The following is a 23,503-nucleotide window of genomic DNA, read 5'->3' on the forward strand; positions in this document are numbered from 1 at the left end:
CGAAACTCAGTGTATGCCTCACACAGACATGAGAAATACATCAAATACACAAAGCTTGAAATGTCTTTAAACGAAATAATTCAAAACGAAAAGAAAAAGGCTACTCTCTGATTATGTAATCCATGATGTGCATTTCTCTCTATAGGCGCGTTCACTACGAATATGGCGATCGTCAATTTCATCTTTGCAGCCGGCACTGTAATAAAAATCAGTTGCGGCCACCGGATTTACAAATGCACATCTTGCTTGTTGTACGCACACATATTATAACATTATTATTAATTAATACATCTTTTAGAATATTTGATTGAATGCTGAATGTTGCGCTTGTTCAATTTAATAAAATTGAAACTTTAATTGTGATCATTAAAATAATTGAATATTAAATATTTAGTGGCCAAGTTTAGCTCATTTATTAATAGTGTATATATATATATATATATATATATATATATATATATATATATATATATATATATATATATATATAATTGCGCAGCCCCCCCCCCCCTGTCAATGATCTAGCCCTGTATCACGCAAAAGAAACTACGAGCATGTACGTCGTGTTCTGTCGTCAATTAAGTATTGAAATAACCAAAAGGGAGATTAAAACTGCGTAATTTTTCATTATTAATATTCTAACATTTTATCAATATAGCAAAGTCATCAAAACTGACTCGTGTCATAAAAAAAATATTTTGTGACCAAAAATGTGAAAAATACATCTAGCCTAAATGATCGTTCTTGACATTCTTTTAACTAAAAGCAACCCAATTTGTCTAGATCTGTAATATTATTTCCTTTGTATAATGAGCTTGTCTTTGTTTTAAATTATATTGTATTTTTATTGTAAGTGTGTTGGAACTGCTGCACAGTCGTGATTTAGTCAGCTTGATTAACATTATTATAATGTATTCCTATTTAACACAGATGTTCTTTGCTAATTACAGAAACTATAAGCAAAATATAAGTATAGATATATATTTATAAAATAAACAAACAAAAGATTGCACTGGTGTTTGATTGAAATGTAACATCTATATGCAAAATAATCCTTGAAAGATTTATCATTTAAGGCCATTCCTGTCTGGAATATGTGATTGTGTATTGTCAACAAGCAGAAACATTCTCAATTTCCATTTTGCAGTGTGGACCATTCATTTCAACATTTATTCTCATTCTCATGTTTAAGAATCTGTTATCTGCTTGATAATTTATGCTGCTGCCCACTGACATGCTTTTAAAGCTATTGTTATCCAGTTTTTGGGGGCCTTCAAACACCTTAAAATGCACATATGTAGCTCCGAGAAATCCAAATTTTCTCGGGGGAGCATGCCCCCGAACCCCCCTATTTACCACACATTTGAATACACGTGTCTGTGGGGTAATGTGGGCTGGTGTGGCTGTCCCCTGCATATAGGCCTAAAATATACATTATTCTCTGTATCGGATCATGTTATCTTGTAACCCACCCCCAGCCCCTAATGTTTCAGGCTCAGCCCCTGATGTTTTTAAAACCTAGAAACGCCCCTGCCCCTTTCCCATCTTTCTCTTTAGCTATTTAGCTATTACATTTAGCTATTACATTTGTGTTGCGGTTATGAGGGGGTCCTTGGAATTTTTTCTGCCCTATGAGGGGTCCCTATCTCCAGATAGTTTGAGAACCCCTGGCCTAGAGTATTGGGACAACTCTCCAAATCATTGAATTAAGATGTTCCAATCACTTCCATGGCACCTAGGCATGCAGACGCTTCTACAAACATTTGTGAAAGAATGGGTCGCTCTCAGGAGCTCAGTGAATTCAAGCGTGGATCCAAGATAGGTCCATTCGTGAAAAGTGGAAACAATTGGGAATGACAGCAACTCAGCCACGAAGTGGTAGGCCACGTTCACAGTGCAGGGTCAACGCATGATGAGCCGCACAGTGCTCAGAAGTCGCCAACTTTGCGCAGAAGTCGCCAACTTTGTTTGGCCTTCAGATTAGCTCAAGAACAGTGCGTAGAGCTTCATGGAATGGGTTTCCATGGCCGAACAACTGCATCCAAGCCTTACATCAAAAGCCACCGCCACTGGACTCTAGAGCAGTGGAGACGTGTTCTCTGGAGTGACGAATCACGCTTTTCTGTCTGATGGACGAGTCTGGGTTTGGCAGTTGCCAGGAGAACGGGACTTGCCTGACTGCATTTTGCCAAGTTTAAAGTTTGGTGGAGGGGGGATTATGGTGTGGGTTTGCTTTTCAGGGGTGGGGCTTGGCCCCTTAGTTCCAGTGAAAGGAACTCTTAATGCTTCAGCATGCCAAGACATTTTGGACAATTTCATGCTCCCAAGTTTGTGGGAACAGTTTGGGGATGTTCCTGTTCCAACATGACTGCGCACCAGTGCACAAAGCAAGGTCCATAAAGACATGGATGAGCAAGTTTGGTGTGGAGGAACTTGACTGGCCTGCACAGAGTCCTGACCTCAACCTGATAGAACAGCTTTGGGATGAATTAGAGCGCAGACTGTGAGCCAGGCCTTCTCGTCCAACATCAGTGCCTGACCTCGTAAATGCGTTTCTAGAAGAATGGTCAAAAATTCCCATAAACACACTCCTAAACCTTGTGGACAGCGTTCTCAGAAGAGTTGAAGCTGTTATAGCTACAAAGGGTGGTCCAACTCTATATTAAACCCTATGGATTAAGAATGTTGTGGCGAGTAGGACGAGGCCGAGGGCCATCGTGATTAATGATGAGCGACACCTGCGTGACACACCGGTCTCGTATCGCTCACGGACGAGCGGAAGTAAAAAAGGAGGAGCGACAACAGTGGAGATCGAGAGATGACAGGCCTGGACTTATATTGTGGTTTTTATGTGTTATTATGTGACAGAAGTCGTCCGTGAGGGGCTGCTGTGTTTTACTTTCGTTTTGTATTAGTTTATTTTATATGAAATTGTGTGTTGAACGTTTGCCAGTTCCCGCCTCCTCCTTCCCACAACATCTAACCGCGTTATAAATGTGATGTCATTAAAGTTAATGTTCATGCAAAAGCAGACGTCCCAAAACTTTTGGCAATATTGTGTATCATTCAACACCATAAAAGGTACAAGAAAACTGTAATCATTCAGTTCCATAGTGTGTATCAAAGTACCATGTTATTTCCATCTGATAGCATCCCTGAACCGCAGTCTTTTGTTGTGAGGGAATTCTTTCATCTTGTCTGTATGTGGATGCGCACAAATGCAAATGTGAATGTGTGTGGTGTAAAAGACCCGCACTGATTACCCATAATACCTCCCTTTTATCTCTAAATACATCAGCTTGATAACACTCTTAAGCGTTAAATGAGAGGATTTGCTCGTTTATCCAGGTGTCGGTTTTTCTTCTCTCAGTGTTTCAGAGGTACAGCTCAAAGTAAGGATTTTGCCTTCAAGTCACCGCTGTCAGAATAATCATACGTTGAGATGAGAGCACATGAACGACACCATAACCCTTGGAAAACGCATCTGTGGCACTGCCAGAAGTCAAAATCATAGCAGAACCTAATTGGTATTGATGATAATAAAGTTGTAAATGTGACTGTTTGCAAAACAATTTAGTTTTAGATATTTTATGTTCTGTTGATGAAGAATAGTAATAAACCTTAGCAATAAAACCTGACATTTCTTCCCTAATGGCCATCCTTGCTCTTCATTCTGCATTTTTTCTCATTAGCACTAAAAAGTCCTTAAAGCAGTAGATGGAAAAACAGAGAAAGCCATACATGTAGTTGCCCAACATGTTCATTTGGATTTGGCCAAAATGATATCAATTTATCATGAGTGGGAACTTCATAGAAGCCCTAAAAAGCAGCATAAGAAAAAAAGTGCATTAAATCACCATTTCATACTATTTGTCCAAGGTTTCCTTCAGTGCAACAAGGTATATTTGCAAAACAAAAGGCCCGATTAAAATTGATGATGTGGTTCAAAAGTCAATATCTGCTAATGATGTTTGTAAAAGAACATGATCATTATACATCGTTGGTTAAGCCCTCACCTTTTCCCATTTTCATAACCCGACTTTATGCTTCAGTGAACCAAACAGGACCAATTATCAAAAACAAACGAAATTACCAGCTTACAGAAATAACAGCTTCAGATATTCCATCAAATGAAACATGTCAGCAAATTTGGTTACGCTGTGGTTTTATTGTGATGACAAATTGTAATCAATTGGATAAAGAGTTTCAGGTTTAAAAGTGCAAAAGCCACTGATGTGTGAAAAACTATCAAGAAGCTCATGAATTCTCAGTTTCTCTTCCCTTTTTTGAGTCATAAAACACCATTTTGTCTTCAATTGATGTGGTTATTCTTTTCAGCACACAATAAAAAACACACAAACACATAGAATGGGTCATTCAATCACCATTTGGACATGCAATATGATTTTAAAAAGGGGAATATCACATGATTTGATTCATGATGGTAAATCCTCCCTCAGACCATCCGATCCCTCCAAAACAAGCAGTTCGGATGAGGGCTCTGATCATAAATCAAGAAGAGAAACTATGAGAGGCGACGTGCCTCGCTTTGCCTTGCCTCGGATGGCTTTTGAGAGAAAAAAGAGCTTGAGTCTGATATCTTGATATGGTTATAATCGAAAGCCCCGGGGTATGAATATGAATTTAACGAGCACAAGAGGGAAGAGTTGGCGCGAGCTCGCCGGTCGCTTCAAATCTATTAAGTGTGAAAAAGGTGGGAAAGACTAGACTGGACTGGCTTTTAGGAAGCATTGCTGAGGCTTTATGTTTTGGATAAGCTTTTATTTTTGAGTTTTCGATGTGCTTTGGAGCATTTAAACACTAATAAGGTTCAATTTCATAACTTGTTTATGTGTAATGCATTTGGGATTGAGGTTGGACACCAAGTGTCCAACACCGCTATAATAATTTCCATTAAAACAGACCAACATGTTCAGGAATGGCTGGTCACACTCACCATATTGAGTGACTGTGGCAGAAGTCCAGAGCTGAGATGATCTGTCTGAAGAACTTTCGAGCTTCTTTGGGTGTTAATCTGCCCTTCTTTACCAGATAGTCAAACAGCTCTCCGCCTGACACATGCTCTAAAACCAAATATCTGCGAACAGAAACAAAAGACAGAAATTGCATTATAGTAACACCTTTTTTGGGCGGGACATATCAAAGAGCCTGTATAACTTATGAAGCTTTAGAGTCCCCCTGCAATTAATAATTCATCTTTGACAATCCAAATGACATATTTAAAAAAAAAAATCTTGCGAAAATAATTTCTACATGCCTTAAAATAACTTGAATGTAACTCTAAACCCTTGCTTCATTTAGTATACGCGGTTCTATGAATATGTAAATTAGTCAATCACACCAGCTCAGAATACCTGATCCACTCGCTCAACTGTAGTAAACACCACACTACACAATGGCAAGTTATACAGGGTTATCTACAAGTTGATGAATTAGAATTAGGGCTGTCAATTTAACATTTTTAATTGCGTTTCTTCGCACACTTTTGATCGATTAATCACGATTAATCACATACTTATCGTGAAATTAAGCATACACAATTGATCTTGTTTAATGCCATTAATGTTTGAACCAGAAACTGATTCAGAAAAAGAAGAGAAAGAGTTATACAGGGTCATCTACAAATTGATGTATTAGAATTATGGCTGTCAATTTATTTAAAAAAAATGTAATCACGATTATTGGCACCCCTTTGATCTATTAATCATGATTAATAACATACTTATCGCGAAATTAAGCATACCTAATTTGTCTTCTTTAATGCATTTATTTTGTCATCATTTGCTATATCTCTTAAAGTGAAGGGTGATCCTCACAAAACGGTAAGTTTTTTTCAAGGTAGATTTAGTTATTTCCAAAAACGGAGACTTGGAGACTCCAAAAGGACACCTAATAACCAAATGATAATAGGAGTCCATATAATTCATAAATTGATGCACACCAAAGCACACACACAACATTACTGGGTTATATGCCTACTACAGTAGACGGATCCATTCAGAATGACTAAACACAGCAACATACACATGACAGATAAAAATTTTAACCTAAACGTGTGTGGAAACAATGTGAATAATATACAATTCAATGTGCGATCAGTGCATTGAGACACATTCACAAGTTTGTTTGTGCATCGTTCTCAAGCGCGCTTATTGTACGACTGGTACAGGTTTGCTTCATCCAGCAAAGAAACGTTCTGGACTGTCCATCCAGCGGTGGGATGTTTTGAGGTTCCGTTAAATCTGTATTTCACACAGAGCGATGCATGAGGGCTTGCACTCTTCAGAAACAATCACAGAATATGACAGAGCTCGTGTTTTAAACCTAAACGGACACTGGAATGAATAACTCACTGAAAACTGGCTGCGAGTCACTGTTCTCTCTGCCTGCTCTAATGTAAGCCTGCTTTTCTTTACATTAATGCTGTTTAATGCATTTAGTGCGAGTTTAGCGGTAAAATGATCTGATCGCAAACTCTGTCTGCTATGGAAGCTTGTTTCTGCCACAGAATAAAATATAAAAAAGGTAATTGTGACTTTTTATCTCACAATTCAGACTTTTTTTCTTACAATTGCCAGTTTACATCTCGCTCTGACTTTTTATCTCAGAATTTCGTTATATAAAGTCGCAATTGCAGTATCAAACAGCCAAATGTGTTGCTAATCTCAAACTTTTTGTTTGTGATGTTAGGGAACGGGCTGTTAGAAACTGTTTTTGAGACTCATAATTACATCATGTTGTGTGCAAGATGAGTCATCAATATTTTAGGTCCTATGTAAACACTTCAGTTTGTAAACATTAAGGAGAACACTAGCTTATAAAGTCGACAACATCAAAGCTAACAGACATGGATTTAGATTTAATGGCTTTAGTCTATAATGAAACCTCATTAAAAGGACTAATGTTTTCCTTAAGACGCTTTTCAAAGAACCCGGTTGAAGTCTCAAAGAGAATAGACAATTTCATCTCCAAGTATGGGGGATATTCATTTAAACAAGCAAACAGAGTCGAGAGTGATTCTCTTTGGTTGGAGGTTGTACACGGCAGGGAAATACGTGGCTGACAGCTTCCGTTCTACATTGTCCAAGTGTGTGAACCAAAAGCGCTCAATGGAAGATGAGTGTGAAGATAAGTTAACACGATAAAACTTTTAGTGGGTTTTAGTTTCGTTAAGTCTCCTTGACTGCATGCTGTCATGGTTTGAAATTAGGCTGTTTTTGAAAGATTGTCAGGAAAAGTTTGGAGGACTAGAGAGCCTGAACGAACAGTGAATTTTTAAGTTTCTGTGGAGAAACTGCCTTCAAATACACTCACACTGGAGTAAAAAAACAAAACAAAAAACAGAGTCAGTGTCATAAACAATTCATGATTAAACAACATTTGCGAACGTGTGAGTTTCTGTGTGAGAATATGTGAGCCAAGCGAGTGGTATGTATCGGTGGAAGACGCCGGCAACTAGGTGTCATAGTCAGTTTTTAGATTAGATTAGATTAACCTCCACTCAATTCTTTTTTTTAACCAGTAAACTAAATGTCAAGCCATTAAAATCACCACTCTGTTCACATCACTGTCATTGAGATTGTTTTATACAAAAGCTCAATGTACAGTACAAGTTAATGCTAAGAAACTTAGACAGAGCATATTAAGACATAAATATATTGCCATAGATTTTGTCCTATTTGCTCCATTAGCCAAAACAGGTCGAAATAAAGTTGCAACAATTAACTGCAGCATCTCCGAGCGCGTTTCATCTCTGAATGAATCAGTGTAAAAAATAAAAAAATAAAAAAATACAAAAAACAAAAAAAAATTACAAATAAAAAGATGTGTTGTGTGATTGGATGAGTGAATGAGTCAGTGAATCACCTATCACCACCTACTGGCTTAACCTGGCAACGGTACTAAAATAAATGTGTTAATACCATAACACTGTGATATATAGCATAGAACAGGGGTCTGTAGTCTAACCACGTATTTCCCTGCCGTAATATTGCAACCTATGCAATGCTAAGGGGTAATCGCTGGAATGTGAGCAAACGTGAGAAAGGTGTATGTATTTAATTTAGATAAATTACCTCGCCCTTGCATACAGATCTTCATTTGGAGGTAATAATTCCTCATAGTAACACAGCTTGTTTCAAATTAGAACCTATAAATACTGTTTAAGTGTGAAAATTAAACTGCACAAGTCAGTGAAAGTGCACAATCCTGACAAAACTATTAGCGTGACGGCACATCACGAGCTGCTGATAGCAGATGTATCACACAAGATAAGTGAATGGCTGTTGGCTTAGTTTGTTCTGCTGTTTTTGTTGTGCTTAGCTTTGATAATGCTATATATTTCAGAGATATTCAAATAAGTACATATAATCCCATTCAAAACACAATGATGGCAATGTGCAAACATTACTACTGTTCACACGTAGTAGGGTTCAGTAGGGTCACATTGGAAATCTGTCATTGAAAGTCTAATTTAAATCTGAAAACAAACAAACTTGTAGGATTTTGATGAATTTAAAACAAATTTTATGGAAAATTGCTTCAGAAATATTTGAGGTTCTGCACTCTTTCTATGTTACTTATCAAATTACTAATCAAATTAACTAGGAAACTTCATGGCACATCATGACAAAAAGGTTGCCGACATCTGGCATAGAATGATATTCATGGTACACTGATAAGGCAAAACACTATGACCAGTCACAGGTCGTTGATCATCTCCTAACAAGGCCACATATTAAGCTCTGGGTAGATTAGATGATAAGCAAACAATCAGTTCTTGTAATCAACATGTTGGATGCAGGAGAAATGTGCAGCAATAAAGATCTGAGTGACTTTGATAAGGGCCAAATTGTAATGGCAAGGCGACTGGGTCAAGTATCTCTGAAACTGAGAGGATTGTGTGTTGATCCCGGTCAGCAATGGTGAGAATTCACCAACAGCATCTGAGGAGGGACAAACACAAACCGGCGACAGGGTGTTGGACGCCCAAGGCTCATCGATGCACGAGGGCAACAAAGGCTATCCAGTCTGAGCCAACAGAAGGTCTAATGTAGCACAAGTCACACAAAATATTAAAGATGGTTATGGGAGAAATGTGTCACAACACACAGTGCATCACACACTGCTGTGTATGGGGCTGTGTTGCAGCAGACCAATCAGAGTGCCCATAATGACCATCATTGAAAACGCGAGCGTCGTAACTGGACCTTGGAGCAGTGGAAGAAAGTCATCTGGTCCAATGAGTCCGTGGATGGCCGTGAACGTATGCCGTTTACCTGGGGAAGTGATGCACCAGGATTCACTGTGGGAAAATGTCAAGCCAGTGGAGGGAGTGTGAGGCTCTGGACAATGTTCTGCTGGGAATCCCTGAGTCTGACCATTCATGTGGACGACAATTTGACACGTTCCACCTTCCTAAACATTGTTGAGACCAGGTCCACCCCTTCATGACAATAGTGTTTCCCTGGTGGAAGTGCCTCTTTCAGCAGGATAAAGCACCCTGACACACTGCACACATTGTTCAGGAATGGTTTGAGGGACATGATGAGGAGTTCAAGGTGTTGCCCTGGCCTCCAAATTCCCCAGATCTCAATCCGATGAGCATCTGTGAGATGTGCTGGACCAACAAGTTCAATCCACGGAGGCTAAACCTCACAACCTACAGGACTTGAAGGATCTGCTGCTAAAGTCTTGGTGCCAGAACCACAGGACATCTTCAGGAGTCTCGTAGAGTCCATGCCTCGGGGGGTCGGCGCTGTTTTGGCTCTTATGCATATTAAGAATGATAAGAATGTTAAAAATCACAGTATTACCATGATACCAAGAGATGTAAAATATTAAACACATGCAGCGCTTCAAAACCAGAGAAATCGTTTTCATAAAGATTTGTTGATGCCAAAAAATGCTAAGTGAATTATCATGGTGTTTCCATGAAGGATGAGTCGTGGCCCCATTAGTAGCTCTCGAACTGCCGTGACTAACAGGCTGCTTCACACTTTCATCATTAAGAGTGTTTTGGCACCAGCAGAATCCCTCTCTTATAAAACCTTTCAGGATCAAACACTCATTTCTGCCAAACTTTCAGGATACACCACCAAACTCCATTTGATTTTGCTAAACACTTTCACATTTTGGGTTTGCAATCCTAGTCATATTTCATCTTCATAAATAATAAAGAATAAACAAATATAATAAGCATAAAAGTATAAATAAGTGTCTTTACAAAAATGACATACTACAAATCAATACAAATAAGCAAAGCAATATTTTACTATCATCAAAATGCTTGTAATACTTACAAATATTTCTTATTTTCGTAGACGTCGTGCAACTTTAATACATGCGGGTGTTCTATTAGCTTCAAGATGGCGATCTCTCGCTCCACCTGTGGAGAAGTAAAGAGACAAGAAATATATTGAACACATAACAAAAACAACCACAACAACAAATATTTAATCACAATAATATGCATTTTAATGTATCACAACTTAGCAAGGGAATCATAAAAAATGTAATGGTTCAGATTCCTCCAAACAATTCCAGTTGCTTAATGGTTCCATTTATGATTCTTTTAGTACTTGTAAAGAATAAATGTTTGCATATCTGACCTGAATGATAAATCAATTTAAAACAATTCTTGCAAAAGGTGTGTTTACACAGGCTTTTATTAGCCTGGCTAACGTGAGACCTTTTTCTCATTGAGACGTGGACTGGGAACCACATGTTCATTTTCTCGTATTTGAGGCGTGGTTTACGAATGCCCAGAGCCGTTTATTGGGCGCTACGAATGTCTATCATGCGCCTGTACGTAGCTCATAGCCAATCGTTTCAATTATGCCAGATGACGTATGTAGAGCGACAGAAATTCGACGAGGAAGGAGACAATGGCTGAAGAAGACTAAACTACTTAGAACACTATCTAAGGCTGCATCGAAAAGTAACTTCGCGTCTGCTGCCATGTTGGATCCATAGATATAAACAAACTGCTTTGGTATGTCGCATAGACGTCGTCATCGTCTTGCTGCTCCCTCCCCGTTCTGTGATTGGTCCCCTCGCTGAGGCGATAATCTGGTCCATGGTAAAATCGCGCTGCGCTCAAGGCAGCATGGGGAAACCCAGGCTAGGCTTTTATTAGAATAATGACAGTTCTTTAGAGGCCTTAAAGGTGCAGAAAATTTTAATCAACACCTAAACAAACAATTTTGTGAATATTTGCTAGATGTCTGTTCTGTGTGTGTGCTGAAAACAAATAGTGTGTCTTGTGCATAGTCCTGGCTGTTTAATTAGGACAAAAAACTAAGTGGATCGAACCGATCCACCGAGCACTTTTGTAGCCAATCAGCAGTAGGGGGAGGCCAATCATCCACACATGATGGGGGAGGAGAGAGTGAGCAAGCGGGACATTTGTAGAAAGACTGTAAAAATAGAGATGACTGAGATATTACTAAAGACGAAATGGTCCGAGGAATATAATTGGACATAGAAGTGTTATGATCAGACAAGACATTTAGGACCCGCGTGAATATTGGAGAACCTTTCCAGCGCTGGAGAGACGTTAGAGAGAGGGAAGGCTTGAAAACGAATGCGAGTAACACGCGAGTAACATTGGTCTATGTTTCATAGATCCAAGATACGCTATTGTTGTTGATGCAGATGATTCATCCATACTTGCACAGCTAGTCTGACACGACAGCTTTTAGTTTGGGGCCGAGCAAACAAAGGGGAGGGGTGTGTTTGTTTGGGTGTCGATTTCAAATATCAACAGTTTCTCAGAAATTGCTTACTGCACCTTTAACTATAGTAAACAACAATCCTAAACTAACAAAAAGTGTGGTAGCATATTTATTATTTTTATAAATTACTACCAACAAAATTTGTAATGAGTGAATTCATAATTTAACTACACATTGTCATATAAATTTACACGACAATGCCGTTAACGGGGGCCTGAAAACACAAACTTTTGAAAACGGGTTTCAAAGTACAAGTTTTTGAAAACAATACCGTTATCATCTCCGTGTAAACTGCAAAAACGCTAATTTGTGAAAACCGAGACATCATGCACATGCGTATTCGTGTTTAGTCTATATGCGCGAGTACTAGACAACCAAAACGATAAAGTGGCCTGTCAGCAGAATACAGTACGTTTTTAGTCGTTTTAGTGGATCTGTACAGTATCAACGGGGATCGTTTTGACAACATTGTCGTCTGTAAGCGAAAGAAAAAGCTTTTCCGTTTTTAGTACATCATTATCGTGTAAACGTACCATAATTCACTAAAAGAAATGACTCATCAGAGTCTGAGACTGCACTGGTCATGCTGTATATTTTTATTTATTAAAAATAACCAGCTCATAAGCCTAATTTATTCTAAAATGGGACTAAAGTAGTTGCACTGTGTTTTTGATTCACTACTCCATGTTTGAACCGATACAGCAGTATTTGGGAGCAGTCAAATTGCAGTGTTTCCTCCATCAGGCTGCTGAGCTCTGAGAGGTTTTTATAAAAATGTAAAATGATCACAGATCAGCAAAAAACCTCAGAGTTCAGAGCCCCGTGTTAGGAAGAGCACACCTTTGCAGAATTCCTCAGGAATAGTGCACAGCACAAGTTTGAAAAGCTAAGCATACTTGTCAGTCTATTGTGCAGATGCTTCTTTAATTTGATTCCCACATGCACAAGATAAACATAGTTGAATCAAGCTTAAGATGACTTATAAAGCTAGTCTATGTGAAAGATCTCTCTGACCTGACAGGGAACCAAAGGAAATCTTAAAATCGCAAGCACTTCGCAAAAAAACCTGAGCTCATAAGTCAGAGACCGAACCTAAGATTGTGCAAGTTGTAAGCAAGAGAATCGTCCTTGATTTACATCACTGTCTTCTGGAATATTCCTAGCATGCACACCTGCCACTGCAGATCAGAGCAGAGGATGGGGACGTACACCATATTTCCTGAACCCACCTGACCCTGTTCCTGGTTCTCAAAGCCCCCTGTACTTACGCTCACCCAAACACACCACACTACAGTAAAGAGCACTCAGGTGACACTAATGGTCTCTAATGCTTTGAAATCTATGTCAAACTTCAAGCTTCAGTTGTAACTCTGTAACTTGACTTTGACCCCATTTGCCATTGACTTTTCAAAGTACAGCCAATGATTTACCCCCCAAAATTACATGTATCATGAGACAACATTGTTCACAAAAACAAAACAAAGTCAGAGAGTCAACATTCAAAGTCAGAGAGAAAACATAAAAAAATCTGTACGTTTTTTTTCTGAATGTTATAAAAATTGGAGTGTCGATTCCACCAAATGTATTCATTATTTTTATTTCAAATCCAGTTGTTCCTGAAAATGTTTTTTTAGCATGTGATTCTCTTTGTACACAGTCCAGTTATACAATCTTTCATAGACGTGTTCACTGTTCACGTTTAAACACACTAAATTTAAACATCATTCAATTCATTACTTCTATTTAGATTTATATAAAGTTCCTTAAGCAAGTGGCAAAGCATTTAAACATATACTGTATGTTAAAATCACAAACATTTTAAATTAAAACTTATAATTGACAAAAACAGCAAACTCTCATGCCTTTTCTTTTGAAATTAAATCTCTATACAAGAAATGCGTCATAAAGAACTTTATGTTTTTCCACCTCCATATGTGATGAGTGCCATCAATTACAGTATGTCGCCTTTTATCTAAACTGTGAAACACAGTAGAGTTTAATTTATAAGCATTTATGGTGTGTGAACCTGGCATAAGGTTACATTTTTTGCTAATGTTTTATGTATCCTAAATGCACAGTTAAATCATAGTTTTACTGTTTTTGCTTTTGCAAATCCAAACGTGACTGACAATGTATAATGCAAATCCACTGAAGGCGAATTGCAGTAAGAACCCATGTGTAGTTTATTTAAAGTCCCCCTGTGGTGAAAATCAAGTTTTTAATGTTGTTTATATGTCTATGTGGCGTTTTAATGCTTTAAGACAAACTGTGCAAATTCATAAGTCAACACCATTGCTGAGTATTTTCTCTTTAAAACTGCAGTGAACCAAAGACAGTCTCAAAAACACAGTTTGAAATTGCTGGTGTTTCTGACGTCACAAACTACCTTGTAACCAATCAGGTCAACGTGTGATCGTCAATGAGTGGATCTCTGAGCTGGAGTGAGTGAGTGGAGGCGGGGCAAAAATACAGAGAGACAAATGACTAACAATGAACACCAGAAAACAATCAAACGAACCAATAGAGAACACACGACACATGACTAGAACATGACACATAGACAAGGGAAGCAAATGGCAAACAGGAAGCATGACAGTGAGAATTACAAAATAAAAGACATGAAAATAGGGCTGGGCGATAATTCGATCTCGATACGGGATCGCGATAATATTCTGAACGATTTCGATAATATGCTTGGGACGTATTATTCGATATCACATGAAAAACTAAGCGCAACAGTATCTGCCGGCTGCCGTATCTGCCGGCAGGGCACGCCCACTTCTCAGCGAGCACAGTGGCTACAGTAAACAGAAGGAGACTGAGAGAGAGGGAAAAAAGTTGTAAAAAGGATAAAAAAATGAGCGAAACTGAAGTTGAGGACAGCGAAAATAATGCCGAATGTGAAGGCGACATCACTACATAACTCGAGACCGAAGACATTGTTGAAAAAAAAGGTAACACGACGTCAATTGTGTGGACGCGTGGTTTGGATATGGCAGACAACTGACAAGCTGAGCCATATAGCATTAATTATCACAGGCGATCCCGATCCGTGATAATTAATGCGATATGGCTCAGCTTGTCAGTTAACTACGTCTCTGTGTTGTAAATGCTGCTCCATCTGAAAGCAGGTGATGGCGATTTACTACTAATCAAGGAACCGGCTTTACTGACGAGATGTGCCTAACAATGTCATGCGATATATCGCCCAGCCCTTGGTTTACTATGTTTACATATTTGTGCAATTTTGGCTCAGATTTCATTCTACTTATAAAACAATTCTAGAGATCTACCTTAATCTTACAGGTAGTATTTGTGCCAGGGCCATGTTTACTCTTTTTGTAGGCTACTTGAGATGTTCACTGTCCAGCCAAAGCAATTTGATGTGATAGTTGTCACAGCTGTTAGTTTATATACAATGTTTCAATAAGTAAAAGTTTGTATTATTGTATAAAGGGAGATGACTCATGTTTGCAATTACAAATGATGTGCACAACCTTTTATTTTTGTATTTTTCAATACCTCCAAATACGCTGCTCTCTTGACCAATAGAAAGATTCATAAATGTGGGAGTGTAATGTGAATCCTTTGGCTGCATGAAGACCTTAACAAAAATATTTTGTGCTCATTATTGAAAGGCATATTGTTTAATTTTTTATGTTATTAAACTTTATTCTAAAGTTTCAGTGAATATCTTGTTTCTTCAAGCTTCAGGATGTCCCTTACACTGGCAGCATCTGCAAAAACTACATATCGTGATAAGAATCGAGATCGATCAATATGGAAAAACATATCGTGATAAAAAAAAAATCCATATCGCCCAGCCCTACATGAAAACATAAATATATATATAATTTCCAAATATGAAATATATAAAAGAAGATACAATAAAAATAAAACAAGTAATAAAAACTCAGTGAGTGTTTTAGCGCAATTTTCTGACATCATGGGATCACAACACTAAGAGATAGTAAATCTTTTCATGGATTTTTTTGTGCGTTCCCGAGATTAGACCTTCCTTAACATAATGCCGAAAACCCGAAGTCTCTAGGTGGTCTGGTTGAGGAGTAGATATAAGTGCAAGATTGGTGCGCACAGACAGAACAGAAATCATGAGTTAACAATCGCAATTTTGTCCGGTGGAAAATTGCGCTAAAAATCATAAAAATGCTTAAAGTTAAGGAAACCCTCTATTCTTCAGTCAACAGTTGGTTGGTTCCCCAAAAAAGCAGAACAATCTCCACTGTTCCCTTCAGAAAAGCACTTAAACCCAGGTTGTCCCATGTGGGGATTGTGCCAGTAATAATTTTGTAATACTGCTGTATGCTGATGAAGTGTGGAAGTCATGGAAACACATTCGGCCTTGCTATGTGTGGCATAAAGATGCAAACAGCCCTCAAAATAAAATGCAAAAAGCCCACCTTGTTGGCAGAGGCTTTTTACATGAACTCTGCCCACCACTGTTTGACTGAGCCAGACAAAATGACGCAGGAGCAGCGTTCTACACATCTAACCATTCAACACGTTGTTCCCAAAATTAGATAATCTATAGGCACTTTATTTCCCCTTTTCAAATATCTTCTTAATTACACTTAGTGTAAATTTAGCATCTATCTCTATTAGCATCTAGGGTAAATAAAATCTATCGCTAAGAAAATACTGCTAATTCCACTTAGTGTAAATAACATTTAACGCTAGTTGCACTAAGTGTACATAGCTTAAAAAAAACACACATTTCTATGCAATGTAAACCTCTCTATTCTAAGATTCTATAACTAGCCTCTGTATTCAGGTAAATATCTGGATTTATTAGACATTACCATTAGACATTTACTAGACATTATCTGCTCAACACGGAGTTAAAGTCCTTCACTTGCTGTTTTAATCAGGCATACAGATGTGATGACTATTGAGGGAATAAACAATGTGGCCAATGGCTGAAGAGAGTGCTGGAACAACCACGGAAATCCCGGACAAAGCCATCTTGACAAACGTGGCACCGCATCAAAAAATCTCTGAACGGCTGATCCAGAGCCAGTCAGAAGAGCCAGGCGGGGAATTTGGCGGAGAGCAATGTCGTTCAACACAAGATGAGCCGCGGGATCTCGAGTGAGCAGAAACCACTGTCAGGAGCTTGGGGAAAGAAATCTGTACGGCTGAGGGCTACTCGATAAAAGCAAATTAATTCACGCTGAGGATGTCTATTATATCTAGAAAGATCTATCCGTTAACATTGCAGTACCATTCATCTCAATGGCAGTAGCTTTTTGAGCAAATCACCTATAAAAGGTAACCAAATAAAAGTAATGAGATTTTCTTACACCCTGAATACATGTAAGTGTACGCATTTTTACACATTAAGTCATAACTATTTGTACGTTTTTTGGAAAACTTAACCTTGCCTTGTCAAAAAAGTTATAGGTAACACTTTATTTTACAGTGTCCTTGTGACATATGTTACTTACCATAGTAATAACAGTAAATTATGCATAATTACATGCAACTAACCCTCAACCAAATCCTAATCCACCCTAACCCTATAGTAAGTACATATAGTAAATTAATATTACTCAGTACTTAAATATATAATTACACTGTAACAATGACACCTTAAAATAAAGTGTAACCAGGTTACATTATCTAATATTCTAAGAGACATATTGACCTTGACACACAAAATCATTTCCTACTTGTATTTATTTATGCTTTGTTTCCTGCTTGAGGGTGCACCATATGACTTTAGTAGTACCTTATGCAGAATTATTATTTTTTAAGTAATAATAAGTTACTAAGCAGTTAGCCTAGTTAATTTAATTTTCTTCTAAAACAATGATAAAAGATCATGTCAAATGAGGTGTTCTTTTCAATAATCCAATCATTTTATCGTCTTTTGCTTTCATTGTGATATCAGAATGTCAGATGTTCACCCTAAAATTTATATTTTCCAAAAAAAATAAAAAAGTCTATATGAGTTAGTACAGAAATTAAAAACATGTTACTCACAGAAGATGTGTATTCAAGTCATTGCAATTTTAATGTACTTTTTTTTTTTACTAAAAGTACTTTTAATAGTACTTTTTAAGTCCAAAAAAAGTCTGCAATAAAAAAATGGGGCAATAAGTGGGGTTCATCATAAACCCAGTTGTCCTTTGTATCTGTTGAATTATTAGGGCTAATTACATTGTGAATACATTTTGAAGGTTGAAGCTGAATGCTGTCTGCAACAAGCCCTGTAGAGCGATAAAGTAGCTCTTCTAGATTTGTGAAACCTGAAGCTCCGAGGCAGATACATTCCTGATGATTAAAGAGTTGCTGCAAATGAGCCTGACTCTCTCCTCCGTCCATTAACATCATGTCCACCCTACGCTCGCCAACTTCTCATTGCTCCATCTCACCATATTGACCCATTCCCTCAAAATGTCAGTTTGCTGACACCTGTGCACCTACTTCTATGAATAGCCGAGCGTTAATTAACTCTACACATCTGTGTGCATGCAGCCATCCAATTTCCATATAACTTCATTAGCGAGTTATTACACTGGGTCTGGCTTAGACTCTACACCATTTTGAGTTAACGTGGGCCGGCAGAGATTCGGGTTCAGGTTGCAGGGTTCTTGATTTGTGGGGGTGAGTTGAGAAGAAGGCAATCAACCGAGCCAAATCGTTAAAATGAAGGCAGATCATTAGATTTGAGTGAGAACACCTCTGCACGCCGGTGAGTTTGCCAAGCTCTTGCGGGTCACCAGATTTCCAAGTCCAATAATTAGCGATAATGTAAGTGCCGTGCAGTAATAGAGACCAACATGAACCTCATTTTCAGGAATGACCCTGAAAAAGTTTCTTTCGACAGTCCGTCGCACAAAGTCAAGGTCGAGTAAGTGTGCGAGACTGACGCTAATCCAAATTGGTTATTTGACTGGGAAATAATTCGTCTTGTAGATTCTCTCCCACTCATTATTGAGTTGTTAACTCAGAACGTACAGGAATCACTTGTGTGAATTCGCTGATCGTTACTGGTCTGTAGAAAGCAGTAACAGAGGTCATCTCCACTCGCGCTAAGGGAGCTAATGATTGAATACTATGGGTACTACTGTAGTTTTTTTTTTTTGTTGAGTTGGAGAGGAGGGTGGTTTATACGAGATATACTGTAGCCTCATATGTTTCAAAGCAAAAACACACAGCAATTCTTTAAGGGGTTCAATATAATTCATTATGCACAATCATAGTGTAATTTCAAGGTACAGATGGTGTGTTGAAAAAGGGTAATAAAGCATCCCATGGAAAGGGGTTTGGAAATAGGATGGTTTAGATAAATTAACCATGGCGGAGAGCTAAACCGACAGCTGTTTCAATCCAAGTGTGTTTTAGAGCCAGTTGGTTGAAGTTTCCACACAGGAGGCTTCATTAGCTCAACAGCTAGAATGGTTTGTAAACTGCTATCTTGTAGCTTAACACAGTCATACATGGCGTTATTACACCAAACATTCTGTATAATACCGCAATTATGTGTTTTATTGTAATTAGATTTGGTATGTATATGCACTCTAAATTTCAGACATTCAACAAATAAGTTGGAATTTGGAACTGCACAGCCCTGAAGTAAACATTAGCATTAGCAAAGTAAACAAATGCGGATGATAAACAAAGTAACAAAATAGTATAGTAACAAAATTTGTACAACTTCCAAAGAAAATGTGACTAGTACTTGCACTGATGGCACAATGCTAGTATTGTAAGCGTTGCTATGTGGTTCTTAAAGGGATACTTCACCTAAAAATACAAATTTGCTGTTAATTTACTCCAATTTACTGTTGTTTTTTTCAGTAGAAATGTAAGAAGATTTTTAGCTGGTGATTCGTATAATGCAAGTCAATGGCTACCGTCACTTTGAGAGTTAAAAAAACATTTACAGGCAAAACTAAATGAATACCCGTGGTTCCTGGCAATAGATTCACATCTAAAATGTATTTACTGTTCAACTAAAGAAAAAAAGACACCTGAATGGTCTGAGGGTGTGTAAATTAATGGCATTTTTTTTTTTCATTTATGGGTAAACTAACCCTTTAAGGGGTTCTGAATGTTTTTTGGTGGTATTCTATGACTTAACACCACTATTTACAAAGGACGTATTCCAGGGCCAGTTTTATGTTTTTAACATTGCTAGGAGAAATTACAAGCAATAAGTGGAAGCAACACTTTGAGTACAACATTAAAGGAAGGTCTCCTAATTACTGTATCTTAACAAGATAAAATGCTGCTGCTGCACGAATTACAAAAGGCGCCTTGCTTAAACACAGAGCCACAGAAGAGACAAATTAGTGATTGTGATCCAACAAATGAAATATTGAATAAAAAGATGGTTTGACCTTACACTGAGAAAAGCCTCTGGAAATAGTGCATTTCAATGGACACATGACTAGTGTGTGTTGCACTGACATAGCAATTTGCCCACGATGCATTGCGTGCTATCTTAGTTTTAATCTGAACCAGAATCCTTCTAATTCATTGCACTGAAGAATTAAGCCAGTACTTATGTAATAATAATCAGCTTTTAATTTTTCTTGCTCAAATGCATTCCCATGAATACAGTTTCTAACACTGCAGCTTTGCTCCAACTTTAGTTAATTAGGGTTATTAGCTAGCAAGGTAAATTAATTGTTTCGAGTTAATTCAAAATGCTTTAATTGCAGAACAAAAAGGGTTCTCAAGACATAAATAGCTTCTTGTAAAGATTGTAAAGCAGTAAATACTAATTACTTTAATATACTTCCCCAAGTGGTCAGAAGCAACTTGAAATGCAGTGTTTTGCAAAAGCTCCCTTTCCATTAATGCTGTTGTGTTGTGTTGTGCTGAAAACAAACTAACAAACAAAGAACATCTTAAGCCAGCCCAAGCTGGTTTTCTGGTCTGAAACTGTTCTCTTAGCCTGGTAAGGATGGTCTGTTGGCTGGTTTTTAGAAAGGTTTTGGCCATTTTCAGCTGGTCAGGCTGGGAGAAGAGCTGGCTAACCACCAGCTATACTAACTAAACACCAGCATGGCCATGAGATCAGCTAGACCAGCTGAAGACCAGCTTGGTGAGGATAGGAGACCAGCTTTACCCAATTAAAGCCAGCAAATCAGCTTAGGCTGGTTTAAGCAGGGGTTATTTTCAGCATTGAGGGATGTGCAAAGCAACAGATTTACAAAATAAACCTGTTGGTAGCTCAAGTTTCCAACTGTATTCTGCAAAAAAAAAAAAAAAAAAAAAAAAATGTAAAAGCTAACTGTCCACATGCTTAAACCCTTTCTGTAGAGCAGTTGTATCTCTTCATTATGGAAGCTTGTTTCTGCCACAGAATAAAAACTAAAAAAAATATATATATCTCACAATTCTGACTTTATATCACACAATTTTGATTTTATTACACACAATTGGGACTTTATATCACACAATTCTGACTTTTGTAACTCGCAATTGAGAATTTTTATCTCACAATTCAGACTTTTTTTCTCACAATTGCAAGTTTACATCTCTGAATTGCGTTATATAAAGTCAGAATTGCGAGTTATAAAAGTCAGAATTGCGTGATATAAAGTCTCAATTGTGTGATATAAAGTCAAAATTGTGAGATATAAACTCGGAATTGCTAGAAATAAACTTGCAACTCTGACTTTATAACACGCAGTTGGTAGATATAAAGTCAGAATTGCATGATATAAAGTCGCAATAGCGATTGTGAGATATAAACTCGTAATTCTGAGGAAAAAAGTCAAAAAGTCGCAATTATCTTTTAAAATGTTTTATTCTGTGGCGGAAACAAGGTTCCATACTTCATTCATCAACTGAGCCAAAACTTAAATCTTAAAAATAACTAAGCCAAAAAAAAAAGAAAAAAAAAAAAAGAAGAACTGCTAACTCACTATAGTCCACCCCATTAATCAACGAGTATTGGACTGGTAGTAAGTACTGGACCGTTGTTGTGTTGTCATCCTAATATTGTGTTGTTATAGTTGTTGTCAGTTTTGTTTTGAAAAATGCTGTCATGGGGGGGTCGGGGTGGGGGGGGGGGGGAATCAAATGTGTTGCAATGTAATTAGAATTGGTATGCACCAATTCTATATAACAAAGAGTCACTTAAACCACACTATTGCAAAGAGAAGTATTGAACTCAACTGACAAACATGTGACAGTAAGGAGACCTTATATCAGTAGAACAATGAGATGCAATAAACATTTAGTGTCATTTCCTTTATGCTTTCTGGCTGGTTTGTTTAAAAGCAGCAGATTACTTATACAGAGTTAAACCTAACAAATATCTCAGTATTTTAAGCTACTTGAAACTGCCAAAAGATCAGAATGTTAATGCATATGATACAATTGCATACTGCATTTCTATTGAATTATATAATGTAAAAACAGCAGGGTTAAACAAGTTACAACGCTGCCTGATTCAGACAGATAGATAATGGCTGGTAATGCGTGAAAATACAAATTCAGCATTAACAATCACCATCTTTATCATCATTTAAAGGGCTTTGATAACACATCTGTGAAAATAAAAGACATTACAAAATAAAATAAAAATAAGTGCATGTTTGTGTGGGTAGTGAATATTTTCAATTTCCAGCAAAACTTGCTAATTATTCAACAAGAGACATAGGCAGAGTTGTTCATCATTGTGCAACACAATACAGATACCACATGCCAACTTACAGTGCTTGAATATTTCGTAAAAAAAAGGAGTGAAAAAAAATTGTTTTTTGTCGTTTTGAACTCATTGCGACCTCTATGAAAATGGAAATGTGAAAGTCACGTATGTAGATAGAATATATTGTTTCTTTGAATGATAAATCTGGATTGATACAGATTGCCCCATGAAAACCAACTTGTTGTGTAGTAACACACTGGCCTAATGAAAAAGTGCGGGGGACGAATTTGCATATTATCAAAAAGTGGAGGGGACACGTCTCCCAAGCCCATGCTTGCAGAACCAAACATGAAAAACGATTTAATCCACTAAACTAGTGAAGATGGACATCCTGTCGTGTCATATCTAGTATCTAGTCCCACTGCAACTAAAAGGAAAAAGCGAACTGATACATGATGAAACAATCAGCAACCGTGTTCAGCAACAGTGCCCTGCAGGAGCCGTAGCATTATGATGTTATGCTGCCACATTTTCTCCTTTTCCTCTCCTCTCTCATTCCCTTCTTCACGGGAGCTCTGTCAGTCACTTTCAAGACCAAGAGCCCGTATCACGAGATCAGAAAGGGACCGACAGACATGAATCAAAGTTGAATTTTGCCATTTGATCTGGGCCCATTTTTTTTGCTATCCCTCTGAATTCTGCTTCAGATTTTGGAAAGTTGCATGCTCCTGGAAAAGCACAAAGGGGAAACATTTGGGCTGAGCTAAGCCGGCACGTATCTATTCCCCAGTCGAGGTGTTGATGGTGCGAGCTGGGTTTGGTGCCCTGGGCCTTAACCGCATCTCTGTTCCTCATTAACACAACATGTGCTGAGTGTGAAAGTTCTTTGCAGTGAGTGGAAGTCACGGCAGTGTGAACACAGCTGTTAGCATTGCACAGCGGTGACAAAGACAAAGATGACTGGAAGGGAAGTGCAGGGACTGGTTTATTGAACTACTGAGCTAAAAGCCTTGTGTTACAAGAGACAAGAGAAGTTTGATGAGTCATTTAAACCACATTACCCTGTAAGGCCCACCGTTGTAATATTACAACATCAGTTTTAGCTCTACTAAAATAA

The 23,503-nt window shown here is 37.9% G+C and overlaps 1 protein-coding gene across 1 annotated transcript in view; it reads right to left on the reverse strand.

Moving 5' to 3' along the window:
* The window catches only part of brsk2a (BR serine/threonine kinase 2a), a gene marked incomplete at its 3' end in the record, with an annotated part of 237,374 nt that overhangs the window by 60,857 nt on the left and 153,014 nt on the right, over positions 1-23,503 (reverse strand). The window contains exons 3-4 of the mRNA XM_081355792.1: positions 10,323-10,408; positions 4,958-5,098 (exon numbers count right to left, since the gene is read on the reverse strand). Coding sequence (XP_081211918.1) covers positions 4,958-5,098; positions 10,323-10,408 — 227 coding nt within the window. The remainder of the gene's footprint in view (positions 1-4,957; positions 5,099-10,322; positions 10,409-23,503) is intronic.

The sequence above is a fragment of the Scardinius erythrophthalmus genome, assembly GCF_964197995.2.
Source record: "Scardinius erythrophthalmus genome assembly, chromosome: 24".
Taxonomy (NCBI): Eukaryota; Metazoa; Chordata; class Actinopteri; order Cypriniformes; family Leuciscidae; genus Scardinius; species Scardinius erythrophthalmus.